Below are 15,506 nucleotides of genomic sequence, written 5' to 3' on the forward strand. Positions count from 1 at the left end.
CTTCTTCTCTCCAAATGCTGGAGTGAGGGTTGCAACTTTGGAGAACTTTAGGGAGACCATCTTTTTTCTGGCTTCACTTTCTCCAAGCATTGAGGCAGCACCTAGGCTCTCTGCCATCTCTGGGACACACGCTCAATCTCCTTGAAACAATGAGGTGGCAGCAGGTTCTCCTCAATCCCCAAGGAATATGCACCACCCTGTCTGAAGCCTGGAGCACCAAACACTTCATGAACATTGCCTTCAGGGCAAACTTGCCCTCTTCCAAGTGCATGGGTGGGTCCACTCTCCTGGCCTGAGATTTCTTAGCTTTAGACCTTAGTTTCCATGATTCTTCCTTTGAAGCAATTTTCCCTTCAATTTGTCCCTTTCCTGTCCCTTTTAGTACAGACTAGCAAACAAGAAACTTGTCAGTTTTCCATGAGTATACATAGATCACAACCATCAGATAATAGAACCATCCATAAATCCTTCCTGGATAACTCCATTTACAATTCTGGCTTTTTCTGAAATGATTGACTGTTTCCATGTTTTGTTAACTCCTCACATGGGACACTATTCCCTGGCATCTCCCTTTCTGGAAGCCCAGAATTCTCCAGTCTTTGTACCTAAGAGTTCAGTTCTTAGTATCTTTTTCTGTCTCATTTTACTATAGGCTACAAAGAGAAACCAGCCTGTATTTTCCACATTTAGATGGGAAATTTTTTCACTAAGTATCCCTGAGTCATTGCTCTTAAATTCTAATTTCCGTCCGACAACAGTACTCATTTTGCCAAATTCTCACCACTTTAAAACACTTTCTCCCAGTTAGCACAATGCATTCATCATTTCTGTCTAAAGCTTTGTCAGAGGTATATTTAGAGTGCATATTTCTACCAACAGTCTGTTCAAGCAATTCAGACCTTTCCTATCAAGTATATCAAATTTTTGCAGAATCTTTTCCTTTTCCGTATAAAAAGCCACTCCAATATGTTTGGTATTTGCAAACCACAATACCCTATCCTCTGATACCAAAATCTCTTTGAGTTTGCTAAAGCTACTAGAATACAATATACCTGAAATGGATTAGCTTTTATAAGGGAGATTTATTAAGTTACAAGTTTACAGTTCTAAGGCCATAATAATGTCTGAACTAAGGCATCCAGATAAAGATACCTCGACTTAAGAAAGACTGGTGGCATCCAGAACACCTCTGTCAGCTAGAAAGGTACATAGCTGGCATCTGCTGGGTCTTTGGCTTCTGGTTTCAAACAACTTCCCCAGGGAAGTTTTCTCTCTGCATCTCCAAGCATCTCTGTTTGTGTTGGCTCTGAGTTTTTCCAAAATGGTTCCCTCTTAAAGGACTCCAGTAAGCAGATTAAGACCCACCTAGAATGGGTGGAGGCACATCTCCATGGAAACTAATTAATGGCTCTAAGCCATTAAGGAGTGTTGTTCTTAACTATGATCATGAATATAAAAAGTTGATTGAAGTCCATGGCCAGAAGATTTCTGGAAAAGTCAGATTATTCTTTGCTATGGGAAAATTCCAAAAGGAAAGTTTAACATAGAACTTACCGTAGATTCTTACTTTTTAAAGTAAGTTCCCTGGAACAAGGATTGGCTCAGAGTCTCTTTGAATTTTATTAAATATGAAATTCAAAAACCATAACATTTTGAGATGAATTTGAAAAAAAAACTGGAAAATAATCTTCTAGAAAGCCAAGAGGTTAATTTTAAATGATGGAATCAATGAATTTTTTCTTTCTACGTTTTCATATTTTGGAGATTTTCTAAAATGATTACATATTACTATTATAACTGCTAAATTAAGAATTTGAAAAAAATAATCCATGAATTTATATTTGTTATATCAGTATACTCTACAGTACTAAGTTCTGAGAATGATTCAAATTGTAACCCTCAGTCAAACCAATTAAGACCATCAAAATGATGTGATTGACAGAGACCTTAAAAGATGTGTCTCTTTACACCATTTGTGATGTAGTCCTTGTCAGTATGGACTAGTGTTCGGGATGGGATAGGAGCAGGGAGTGTGGTCAACAAGGGGCCACTGGGAAGGCTGGGAACACTGAGGAGTTTATGTGATCTCCTTCATCTGAAACAGTCCTTCCAAATTTAAACATTTAAAAAAATTTTTAAATCTTAATTCTATTCATAATGAGGTATGATAATCATAATACTGCTAAGACATCATCTTAGTCATTCCTGACATGTGCCTGTTTTCCTTCCTTCTAGAGTCAATGATTGTATCTTGCGGGTGAACGAGGTTGATGTGTCAGAAGTTTCCCACAGTAAAGCAGTGGAAGCTCTCAAAGAAGCAGGATCTATTGTCCGGCTGTACGTGCGCAGGAGACGACCCATTTTGGAGACTGTCGTGGAAATTAAACTTTTCAAAGGACCTAAAGGTAATGGAAACACAGACATTTCACACTAATACACTAGTGACAAGCCGTTTGGCTAAAATTCATGCCACGATCCACCTACGATGTACTCTTTTCTTTCATCCTCTGATGATCATTGTTACTGAGGGTTTGGAATCCTGTGACAGCGGTTTTTATAGAGGCTTAAAAAGAAGCAATACTCTAAATATGAATTCAGATGAAGACAGGACAGTTTTATTTAGAACTATCTTTATAAATAGTGGTGATAGCCATTTATATTCTTTTATAAATTGTTTATCTTATTAGGATCATCATCATGGCTGCATATTAATGTTTTCTAATTTCTTCATTATAGACCATAAAACCCTCTCCTTTAGCAAAATGGTAATGAATATAATAATAATTAAAATAATCTATCCTAGGATAATAATTACCATATTCTTATAGCACTTTTGGATTTGATTTCATGCTATTCTTATGTGTTATAACTGACAAAAACTACATAATGTTTTATAGTTGTATATAGTCAAAATAAGTTAAAATGTGTTATGTTTGAAATGATCACAAGTCTTTTGAGGTAGCAGTAGTCACCCTGGGGAAACTACATAAACAGTGAAATGATATTCTAATTTTTAAGAATAACCATTTGAGTCCTGTTCTTCAGAATTATGACATTAAATATTTACTTAACACTACTTTAAATACCGTAGAAAAATCTAATAATTAGCTTTAACAATCTTTTAAGTAATCTAGAAGAGCATGACAATATAGTCACTCCACTCAGAGTAAATAATTTCTCTTGCCACAGGAGATGTTGTGAAATTAGATGAGTCGATTCACATAAAGTATTTAGACTAGTACCTAAAAGCACAAATTGACTGCCCAACAAATAGCATGGTGTTTGTAATATTGTTCATTACAAATGGTTTCAATCTTCACAACAATTATTTGGTAATGTACTGGAAATACTCAGAGATCCCTCATGGACTAAATTCAAATGCATTAAAATCACAGAACTGGGAAGAAAAGTAAAGAAATAAAGCATTCCCCTACCATAATGTCCAGTGGTATGAAAGGAAAAATTTTCTAGCCCACATTTTTCTAAAATTACATTTCCAAGGAACTTCAAAGCCAAACAAAATGAGCATACGCATTATTTCTATTAGAATGAAATACAACATGGATATAATATGTAGATATTTTTACAATTCAATTAACAACAATTATTCAGACAGCCCTAAGGCAAAAAGTGGTTTTAAGCATTTAGCAAAGCACTTCCATTAACAGGCTTCTTGCCAGCTGAGTGACTCGGTGACCTCCAGCGGCTCAGCAGACCGCTTAAGGACTAGTGAACTGGCAGCCCAAACTCCTTAATTTTATCAAAAACACATTTTTTGTATCTTTTTCTACAAGACTAGGACCCCCTCAGGTTGTCTACTTCAGGATGAACTTTCTTCTGCTTTGAGCCAGGAGTGAGGGCAGGAATTGCTCTGGGACTGGGAGGAAGTGCGGAGGAGAGCATTAGTAGGCCAGGTATATCCAGGCAATGGCCCAACAAAAATACACAGCTTGAAGAGATGGGGTTACTCATGGGTTGGCTTAATGAGGAGAACCAGAGAACGCATTAGATCTAATTTTACATCCCTGAAAATAGGCTCTCACCAAATTCCATTAGACAGGCTTATGAAGTGATTCTGTTGGGATTATGCTGAGTCAGTAATACTTTTTTATATTGTGGTAATCCAGAGGTGACCGTTGGGGCTGTGCTTCTATATAAAGCTTGCTGATTTACAGGGAAGGAACTGTTTTATTCATTGTTTCAATTCCTAATGCCTCTCCCAGGGCCATGAACACAGGAAGTGCTGAATCAGAGTAAATTGAATAATTAAATTGGCTTTTAAATAAAATATGATGGAACCTGGTAACCGTAACCTCACTTGGCGCCTAATAGCTATTTTTATTTCTGAGTGGTAATATATTTAAAGGAAATCTCTGCCAAAGTTTAATATACACCATGGAAACACTTATGTTATCATGGGCAATCAAGATGAATCATACCTGACTTCTGTCCCTGAAAAACTCTACTGAAAGAAATAGACATAAAGTCAACTAACTTTAATAAAGGAGAGAATGAAGTCAGCTCTGTGTTGGAGCTTGAGCCATGGACCCAATGGAGCAAAGAGGAGAATATGATTCATCTTTACCAGGGAAACCAAAATACTCCAGAGAATTTAAAATCTCTATCTGCCCTTTTTTGACCTCGGGGTATTCTTTCTAGGATGTATTGACAATCTAGTCAGCTAGATTGTCAATATAATGTGTATATAATTATGTGTATATAATGCAGAGCGATCTGGTTGCATTCATTTATTCAATCATTCTGTGATTCAGTAAATATTTACTAAGTATTTACTATATAGGTGACACAGAGCCAGGTGATAGGGCTTCACAGAGAAAAATGGAACTGGTTCCTGCCCTTGAGGAGATTATAGTATAATGGGGTAAAATAATAACACTCATAAATTGAGAAAAATGCTGTGAATGAAAGTAAAAGGCTACAAGGAAGTACTAATTAAATAGTGATTCAAGAAGACTTCTCTGGGGAAGTGCCACATAAGTCTTAAGTATAATTCTATGTCAGCCAGGTAAAGTGTAGAAACAGCTTTCAAGGCAGACAAAAAGCATCTGTATGTGAAAGCGCTAAATAGGAAAAGTCTAGGTACTTTCTAGGAAGTAAAATACTTTCATTGTGATTGGAGCTTAATAACAGCTTATTGAATGACACGAAATGATATTGCCTGAATAAGCCGGGGCCAGATCAAGCAGTGCTTTGGTGACTAGATTTAAGAATTTTGAGTTTTCTTTGACGTGTAATCAGAAGTAGTTACAAAATTTTCTGCATGGGAGCTAGCTCTATGATCAAATTTGTCATTTTTCGAGTTCTGTGTTAGAGATATAATTGATACCACTTATTAAAGATCTAGATCAAGGAAGAGGCCCAGTTTTCTCATTCAGAAATTGAATGGATGAATGTGCCATTTGTGTTATGGGTAAGACCAAAGAGGAACTTATGTGGGGAAAGGATTCGGGATTTACTTTTGTATATGCTGGGAGGCCAGTAATGGATCTGAAACAGAGATCTCAAAGAGGTAGAACTTAGAAAGATTTTACTGAAAAACCTATCAAATCAATATTCTGAATTGTCTCTATATTTGAGAAATATCTCAGTTTTGGGGGAAATAGCTGAATAATTGATTCTTTTACACTTTTTATCAATAAGCTGAAATATAAAGCCATCATGAATATGGCTACTTCAACTATTTTTAAAGTTACAATCACTTGGCCCAATCTATTTTATAGACATAAAATAGATTTAATGGCCAGAATGATTTTGATTTTGGGTTTGGTATTTCTGTTTTGTTTTTTCTTTTTTAATCTGGTTTTGTATTTTTGTACAGGAAAGAAGGTAGACAGTGTTATTCCTTTTGTACAGATAAAATAGTAAGGGATTATTTGGAACAATGATTTGTGGAAGAATTAAATTTAGTTTTCTAGTTACACACCCTTACATTTATCCATCTATTTTATGTTACCAATTCTGAGAAGACTTTGGTGCATGTGATTGTCTTTATAATAATGCTGAACTTCCCAGTATTCGGAAAGAACACTGTGGTTAGTAATTCCAGACCATGCATTTCAATAATAAATATGTGGGTAATACACAATATTGATTTAAAATGTCTTTACTTAGCAATATGTAAAATTTTCCCTAGACTCAGAGTTTAGGGAAATTTTAAGCAACTGGAGTGTCTCTATATAGGTAGTTAGTTGAAGAAAAACAGGTAATTTTCAGGCAGCAATGATTAGGCAAATCCATTTAGCTTTGCCAAGTAACTGAAATACAAGAAGGAGAAAATCTGAAGCATGCACATGGTTTTCCAGGAAATAGGTTTACAATAAGAATGTTTCTAGTGACTTTCCCAAGAATACCCTCAGTCATAACTTCTAAGGAGTAACATAATTAAACTAGTGCAGAACTATTAGTTCCTGTGGCCTAAGGGAAAGATGCCTAAATGTACATAAGATATGAGAAGTCATTTAAGATGCTATTGTTTCTTAAGAATAATGTAGCTGGTACAAGGCCAAATTCTAAAACTGAATATGTTAAAGCCAAATGTTATTCATCAATATCCAGAGATAGGCTTGTTATGGCTTTATTTTAGCCATGTTAATCTTTCATAAAAACTGAAAGAGTGATCAAGTCTTCTAGCAACAAATCTCAGCACTTCTCCATTCTTTTTTTTAATGTTTTGATTTTCTCCTTGTATGCCAATATATTTTTTTAGTTACAGAAGTATGTATCAGTCCAAAATAAAAATGCAATAAAGCTTATAGCTCTGTACTTTGTATAGGAAGTAATAAGTATAAAATGCACTGACTGTAAAAGTCATTGCACTAATAGTCATTTATAATATGTATAATTCGATCAGTAGAAAGGCTTCATGTATAATGGTGAAGTTCCTATTCATCTTTCAGTAGGTATGGGACCTAAAGCAAGTATGTTAATTTCTTTGTACCTCATTTTCCTCAAAATGGATATAATTCAAGTATCTATTTCATAGGACTATTGTCAGGATAATAATTTTAAATTCTCAATACATGTTTATAATATTTTTTCTTTATTATTATCACAACTGGCTAGATATTGAGTAAAGAAAAGCAGCAAAGCACATATTCATTCCAATGCTTTAAAAAGTACCTTCCCTTAGTATTTTATGCAGTATAGTCACCCAGTAATAGTATTTGTTGAATTAATGAAATGAAAATGAAATAAAAGTTAATATTGAGCAGTTTCAGATGGAGTGAATATATATTTGTGTGTGTTAACTATACTTGTGTGTGCACATACACTTATATATATAATAAATATTAGGTGTTAGTATATCTTTGTGTACCTTTATGTATATATGCAACTGTTCTTTCTAGCTCTATACAAATTTATTCTAAAAGGTCTGAGTTATGAATATATATTTAAGAAAAATGCACATATATGTTTAGATGTATTTATCTTTTCCTAACTTGGGCACATGTTTCCATATACTCCAAATGTGAAAATTTCTTCAAATTTGTTCAAAATAGTCCTTATGTCTCCTTAGCACCCATTACCACCCCATACCTTCCTCCAGTGCCATCTTCTGCTTTTGACCTCTCTATGCTAATGATTGTTGTAGCCACCAAAACTGAAAAGCTCAAAGTCCCCTTTCTCTGGGTTCTTCCCTCTTCTTTGCTGCCTTTATTAAATCAGGCTTTGCGTCCTTTGGAACATACGTCTCTTTAAAACTCTACGGCTGCATACTCCACAAAGCAATCATTAACTGTTCCAATCAGAAGCCATCTTTTACTTCTAACAACCTACAGTATTTTATGGTTTCCTCTTCTGTCCATTTTGCTGGCCTACCAAACAAACTACCATGACATTTGGAAAGGATAGAAATAATAACTCAAATAAAAGAGAGAATCAAGCTGTTGTTTCCAATACCCAACACTCTAAGTATATGATCTCTAGTATAAGTTTGAAGCATTTAGTAATAATCAAAAGGGAAGTACAAGTCATAGATTGAGTCTGTGACTCAACTCTCAGCATTAAATGAAAGAAATCGGCTGGAAGGGATAGGGTTGAGATGGGTGGTTGCTGGGGTAGGGTAGAGCCCAAGGCAGATGATGAAAATCACTGCAATATAACAAGGAGAAAAAGAATGGCCGAAATGGAAGCTGAATTATTTTACTACTGTGAAGGCTCCCTTAAGATCAAAGTCATTGCTTTAGTCCCTTTTCTTTGCACTCTGCAGAAACTGCCTGTACAAGGATAGTGACAAAACAGTGGCACTAGCACATTGCTTAATGGGCCAATTAATCTAAAACTAATTTTCAGATTACTGAAGATTTTTATTTCATATTTTTCATAATAGCCTGAACTACATATTTGTTGTCCAGTTTACTTAAATATCAATTTGGCTTGTGTATGAAATTACAGAGAATTTCTCTAACATCCGGGTTAAATTAAATGTACTAGCTTTTCTAGTTCCATATGCTCATTTCCTTTATCAAACCTGTCCTTGACCAGGCCCTTCCATCTGTCCCTGTTTTTTCCCTTTCTGACCTTAATATGGCCAAAGTGAACTACCCTGGGATAGATAAAAGGAAATTATCTGACATTTCTCTGAGATTAGTCATTTGGCAAATCGATTATTCTATAACTTGATGTTTAGCATGTAGGCGTAGAGTTACCTGTATTGAGCACATAGCAAGTGCTCAGTGAACACTGAATGAACTGAGATCATAATTGAAAATTAAATGCAGCATCCTTACACTAGTACAGAGACTGCCTGCGCTGAAATTCTTTTTTTCTTTCTGTCCGTGGGTAGTTTTGACAAGTTGAACTCTCTGTCACCTGACCACACTAACTTGGGGATGTTTAAGTTAGAAGAGTTTTTAGTTGTCCAGAATTCAGCAGTTTATGCCCAAGCAGTTCACCAGATACCCGGGAAGAAACTATACATAAAGTTTATACAACTGCCTCGATTACTGGGTACCAAAGCATTTACTGCATCAAGGGCTGCCATGCATTCCACCTTTCTTTCCATGGGTCAAATTATAGATGTATTCATTTTTTAATGTGTGTGCAAATGTGCCTCTAAATACAGGGCACAGTTTACTCTTTATTCTGCCCATGTCCTAGGTTCTGAGTTCTGAGTTGTAGGTGGACCTGTTTGAGTGAAGGGCCATTCTGAACAATGGTTTGACTCTAAGTAATTACAAATGGAATATTATGCTATTTTGCAGGAGGTCTGAAAACACTACATTTTTCTTTTTGTGCTAAAATTTATTCAGTTCTTTTAAATTATCAGAATTTTTCCATTGGGTACACAGGGGAATTTGCTTGGCTGTATGTGTAGTGCAAGCCTTCACTGAAATATATAGAGTCAAAGAGAAAACATCTTAACTAATTTGGGTTGAGCCAGAGAAACAGTTTTCTTGGAAATTAATTGTGGCTAAATCACCACTTCCTGTCTTCCCCAAAACAAATTCTTCTCCTCTCCTCCCCTCTACCCCCTACCCCTACCCCAGTATTTTATGGGTTCACCTTTTTCTCAGGCAGTTTCAGAAGAATTCTTATATATGTAGATGGTTATCTTCTGATAATTTCCTAATGTAAGAGATGTGCTTGTGAATGGAAGACTCTTTCTATTGGCTAATATTTACTCAGTTTTCATAATCATGTCTGTAAATAAGCTCTCTCCTAAGACCTTGTAACACATGATTTATTTGTGAAAAAAAAAACTGCAAACACTTTCACTATGATCCTCACTGTTCTGTACATTATAATATTATGGAAGAGTAAATCAATTGATTAGATTTGATAAATTCTTTTGGAAATTAAGGAATTATCCAGCCCTCTCATTTTCCCTTTGGTGCTAGCATATGGCCGTGCTTTATTTTCTTAGTTTAATTCTTTGCTGTTTAAAGCTAGCCCATAATTTTTAACAGCATTCATGAGCAATGACACTTTGAACAATCTTAAAAATCAAAATTATATTTACCAGGAAAACTTCAGGTTAAAAAAAGTGCACTGCTCTAGATGTAGTTATGTTTTCTTGAAATTTAAAAATTTTATCTTTCACATAGAAAATCCTAATTACCTATCTGTGAATATTTACTGAGGTGTATATATTTACCCATATAGCACTTTTAAAAGTTGTAAAAAGAAATGTGTTCTCCTAGTAATACTACAACTACAAATCTTTCTAATTTATGATCAGTAGCAAAGCAGTTTGGTGAAAGCACTAGGATTTGGAGTCAGCATCTAAGCTTAAATCCATGCTTTACATAGCTGTTAAATGGGCATATTAAATAGCTGTTTTGGTTATTGTAAGAATTAAATGAGATACCTGGTACAACCTGATTCCCAATAAATGTTAAGTATTCTTCTTCCTTGTTTACCTTTTTAAAGAAGCAAGTATGGGCAGAAAGCAATCATCATTCATTCACTCAACAAATACTTAATTTCAAAAACATTTCTTTAAGTTAGGCAGTAAGAGGTTCTGAATCAGAGGAACAACGGTGAAGAAGTTTTGGCTTTTACCTCAAGTACCTGCTTAGAACATTGGCATTCACCTGCACTCAAATAATACAGTCCTTCTCTGCCGGCTGGCTCTGGCTTCATGCTAACTAAATCCATTTTTGTTCCCCAGCTCATCAACCTGTAAACATTAAATTCTTCTCCTTCTATGGAATATTGAATTCTAATAAAATTAAAGTTTGCAGTATGTTTTATTCATGGACAACAACTAATGTGGTTAAGCTGTAAATCAAAAGCCTTCTACTACATGGACTTTGTCTCTGAGCTTAATTCAACTGCAGCTAGATATCTTGGGTACTTTAGTCCATGCAGAAAAGTTAATAGGAAAAGTAAAAACAAAATCTTTGTTTATAACATCCATTGGATAAAGTCAATGCATATATAATTTCTTCAGAATAGGCTATTAAATTAGTGTTATGATGAAAGAGGTCAATAGTTGCTTCCCAGAGACCTAATAAATGTTCACTGAGTATTCATAAATAGTTGAGTTATATGGGAAAATTTAACCTTCATAGCTACATTCATTTGAATCAACTAAATGTACCAGTTTTGAAAAAAGAAAAGAAATTTGAATTGTAAAAATTCTTAGATGTCATATATTCTAATCTCTAAAAATGCAAACATTCACCCATTTATTTAACAGAATTGAATGAATACTTCTGAGTCCTTGACTAAGAATTTGAGGCACAGAAATGATGTGTGTCCTCAAGGGAGGTAGCAGTTGCAGTATAGTGTGTGGCGTGTATATACATACACTAGTACAGTACAATACAGTGTGGTGAACACACGAACAAGGCTTTTCCAAGGGAACCTCGACCAAGATCAACTTTTGCTTTAGTATCTCCTGGGTGAAACAGCTCTCAAATGCTGGTGGTAGGTGTTCACCTGGGAGCCTGTCTTAATGTTCGGATTTTTTCCCTATAATCGAACTGAAAGCTGCAATTTCTCTCCATCAATGTTGTTTCTGCCCTCTCCAGCTACAGTGAACAAGCCTTCTTTATAGAAGAGCCCTTCAAACATTCGTGGGCGCTGTCAAGTCTCCTCTTAGGCCTTTAAGTCTTTATGACTAAGCAATCACAGCTCATTATCCATTCTGGATACACACTGGTTTTCAGATCCTTTATTTCATTGTTTCCATCTTATGACTTTTCTAGAGGTCGTCAGAATCTCACCGAAATGACAACACTCAAGATTGAATATTGATAATCCCATTATATGCTTGTAAGCATAGACTATCGTGGGTATGGTTCTGTGTGTGAACTCCATTTGTTACTTCTGTTAATATAATATGAAATTGTGTTAGCTTTGTTTTGTTTTTCACATTTTTGAAAACTTTTATTCACTTTATCCATCTATCATTTCTTTCCAGGTCCATAAATCTACATCTAAATACATGATTTATTTTTTAACTTATTTGTTGTATGATGTGACATATATACAAGGCAAAGAAAGAAAAAAGCAACAGTTTTCAAAGCACTCTTCAACAAGTAATCACAGGGCGGATCCCATAGTTTGTTATGGGCTACCGTACCATCCTCTCAGATTTTTCCTTCTAGCTGCTCCAGAATATAGGAGGCTAGAAAGAATAAATGTGTTTTTTTATCATCACAATTGACTTGTGTGTGTGTGTGTGTGAAAAATAACATATATACAAACAAGCAATAAATTTCCAAGCACAACGCAATAATTACTTGTAGAACAGATTTCAGAGTTTGGTATGAGTTACAACTCTACAATTTCAGGTTTTTGCTTCTAGCTGCTCTAAGATACTGGAAACTAAAAGAAATATCAATTTAATGATTCACCAATCATATTCATTTATTAAACCCTACCTTCTCTGTATAACTCCACCATCACCTTTGATCTTTCTATCCCACTCTTTAGGGGGCATTGGGTTATGCCCATTCTAACTTTTTCATATTGAAAGGGGCTATCAGTAATATGGGGTAGGGAGATGGAATTAGCTGATGTTTTGGAGAGGCTGGGCCCTCTAGGTTTCAACACTCATCTGGTCCAGGGACCCATCTGGAAGTTTCTGGAAAGTTACCCTAGTGCCTGAAAACTTTGTAGAATCTTATATATTGCCCTAGGTGTTCTTTAGGATTGGCTGGAATGGTTTTGTTGAGGTTTGGCAAGTTATGATAGGTAACAATGTCTAACTGAAGCTTGCATAAGAGTGACCTCCAGAGTAGCCTCTCAACTCTGTTTGAATTCTCTCAGCCACTGATATTTTATTAGTTATACTTCTTTTCCCTCTTTTGGTTAGGATGGCATCTTGATCCCATGGTGCCAGGGCTGGACTCATCTCTGGAAGTCATCTCCCATGCTGCCAGGGAAACTCTTACCCCAGGATATCATGTCCCATGAAGGGGGAAGGCAATGAGTTCACTTACAGAGTTGGGCTTAGAGCGAGTGAGGCCACATCTGAGCAACAAAAGAGGTCTTCTAGAAGTAACTCTTAGGCATACCTATAGGTAGGCTAAGCTTCTCCATTACCTACATAAGCTTCACAATAGTAAGCCTCAAAATCAAGGGCTTGCCCTATTGATTTAGGGTCCCTAATGTTTGACACAGTATCAGGGGATTCCCTGGTCATAAAGTTTAATAGTTCCATATTTTTTCTCCTATCCCTCAAGGGATTTTGCCGATACTTTTTTTTTTTTTTTTTTTTTTTGCACATGTAGGCACCGGGAATCGAACCCGAATTTCTGGCTTGACAGGTGGGAACTCTGCTCAGCTACCGTGGCCTGCCCTGGCCAATACTTTTTGATTTTCTGCTTAATATATTCTAGGATGTATAAGACATTACATTAAGCTATACAGGATTAAAAGCCCTCATTTTTATTCTGGACTTCCTGTGTTTCAATTGTTCAAATGACCTATACAGATAGACTGAGTTAGATTATGTACTACAGAAAATTTAGGTTCTGGAAAAAACCTTTCTTTCTTTGGTCTCAAAGAATAGATGTGGTTCTAAAATATAGACAATGTCTTCCTTACCCCTGTGTACCGAATAACCTTAATCCTGACCTGATCGGTTTTGTTCTTATCTATAAATATCAAGTTATAGATATATAAAACAGCCTCTCAAAATCCAGAAATAATAATTACCACTCTGGACTAAATGTGTCGCTATAAAAGCTTACAATTTAGGCCCCTGTTTTCTTATAAGCATTTTCTAAAGGAGACCATACAGTAATTGTACTTTCTTGTCTGGTTTATTTTACCTAACCAAATATCCCACATATTCATGCACATCGTTGCATGCCTCACAGCTTTGTTCCTTTTTGTAGTAGCACAGTATTTGATCACATGTAAACACCAACATTCGCCAATCTACTTCTCAGTCAATGCATCATTCAGCCACCTGCATTCATTAGGCATCATGTATAATGTCCAGAATCAACAGTCCATCAACACTCTCAATTTTAATTTCATTGTCTCCAAGAGAAAGGTAATCAATAAGCACACCCTCACCAAAGAGGAAATCTAAACCTCCCCGTTATGTACCCCTGCTGTTACTGTGGTACTGTTGATATTTTCCTGTTAAACATAGCCCATAGCATAAAGCATGATTCTTTTTAAAAACTTTTTTTATTAGCAGTATTGTATGTTTGCAGATGAACCATTCATAAAATACAGAATTCCCATACACTACCCTCCTGCCAACACATTGTCCCCCCTCTCATTTCTGACTTTATTTGTGCCTCCTCTTTTTTTCTTTGTCAGTCTAACAAGGTTTGGTAAATTTTATTAGTCTTTTCAAAGAACCAACTGTTGGTTTAGTTAATTCTGTTATTTTTTTTTAATTCTCAAATGCATTTATTTCTGCTCTAAAATTTGCTTTTTTTTCTCCTTCTGCTTCTTTGGGATTTATTTGCTGTTCTTTTTCTAGTACTTCCAGATATGCAATTAGTTCTTTGATTTTAGCTCTATATCTTTTTTTTTTTTTTTTTTTTTTTAACATGGGCAGCCACCGAGAAGTGAACCCGGGTCCTCTGGCGTGGCAGGCAAGCATTCTTGCCTGCTGAGCCACCGTGGCCTGCCCATTATTCTTTTTTAATGTAAGCATTTAGGACTATAAATTTATTTTTCCACACTGCCTTCGCTGTGTCCCATAAGATTTAATAGGTTGTATTCTTGTTTTTGTTCATCTCAAGTTATTTACTGAAATCCCTTGCAATTTCCTCTTCGACCCACTGATTGTTTAGGAGTGTTATTTAACTTCTATACATTTGCTGATTTTTCAGTTTTCTGCTTGTTATTGATTTCTATCTTCATTTCATTTTGGTCAGAGAAGCTGCTTTGAATAGTTTAAATCTTTTTAAATGAATTGACACTTCTTTTTTGGCCCAACATTTGATCTATCCTAGAGAATGATCCGTCTGCACATGACAAGAATGTATGTCCTGCTGTTTTGCAGTGCAGTGTTCTGTGTGTGTTTTTTTAGGTCTATTTCATTAAGCATACCATTCAAGTTCTCACTTTCCTTATTGATCTTCCATCTGGATGGTCTATCTATTGATAAGAGCGCTGTATTGATGTCTCAGTGATTATTGTAGAGGTGTCTGTTACTCCCTTCAGTTTTGCCAGTGTTTCTCTCATATATTTTGGGTTACCGTGGTTAGGTGCATAATATTTATGATTGCTATTTCTTCTTGCTGGATTTCTCCTTTTATCAGTATATAGGGTCCTTCTTTGTCTCTGCAATTGACTTAAAGTTTATTTTGTCTGATATTAATATAGCTATCCCAGCTCTTCTTTGGCTACTATTTGCACATAATATCTTTTCCCAATCTTTACTTTCAGCCTATTTGTGCCTTTGGATCTAAGGTGAGTCTTAAGGAAAACTTTTTCACACCATGATTTCTGATGAGAAATTGGCACTTAGTTTTACTGAAGATCCCTTGTATGTGATGAGTTGCTTTTCTTTTGCTGTCTTCAAAATTTTCTCTTTATCTTTTGCATTTGACATTCTGATTAAT

The 15,506-nt window shown here is 35.5% G+C and overlaps 1 protein-coding gene across 12 annotated transcripts in view; it reads left to right on the top strand.

Annotated features, from left to right (window-relative positions):
• DLG2 (discs large MAGUK scaffold protein 2) overlaps positions 1 to 15,506 on the top strand; it is a 2,206,106-nt gene that overhangs the window by 1,593,891 nt on the left and 596,709 nt on the right. For all 12 annotated transcript variants that reach the window (XR_013156681.1, XR_013156683.1, XR_013156682.1 and 9 more), the window contains one exon: positions 2,236 to 2,405. Coding sequence is in view for 9 of the 12 variants with exons in the window: in XM_077113416.1 (XP_076969531.1) it covers positions 2,236 to 2,405 (170 nt within the window). In the remaining 3 variants the exon portion in view is untranslated. The remainder of the gene's footprint in view (positions 1 to 2,235; positions 2,406 to 15,506) is intronic.

The sequence above is a fragment of the Tamandua tetradactyla genome, chromosome 8 (genome assembly GCF_023851605.1).
Source record: "Tamandua tetradactyla isolate mTamTet1 chromosome 8, mTamTet1.pri, whole genome shotgun sequence".
Lineage (NCBI taxonomy): Eukaryota > Metazoa > Chordata > Mammalia > Pilosa > Myrmecophagidae > Tamandua > Tamandua tetradactyla.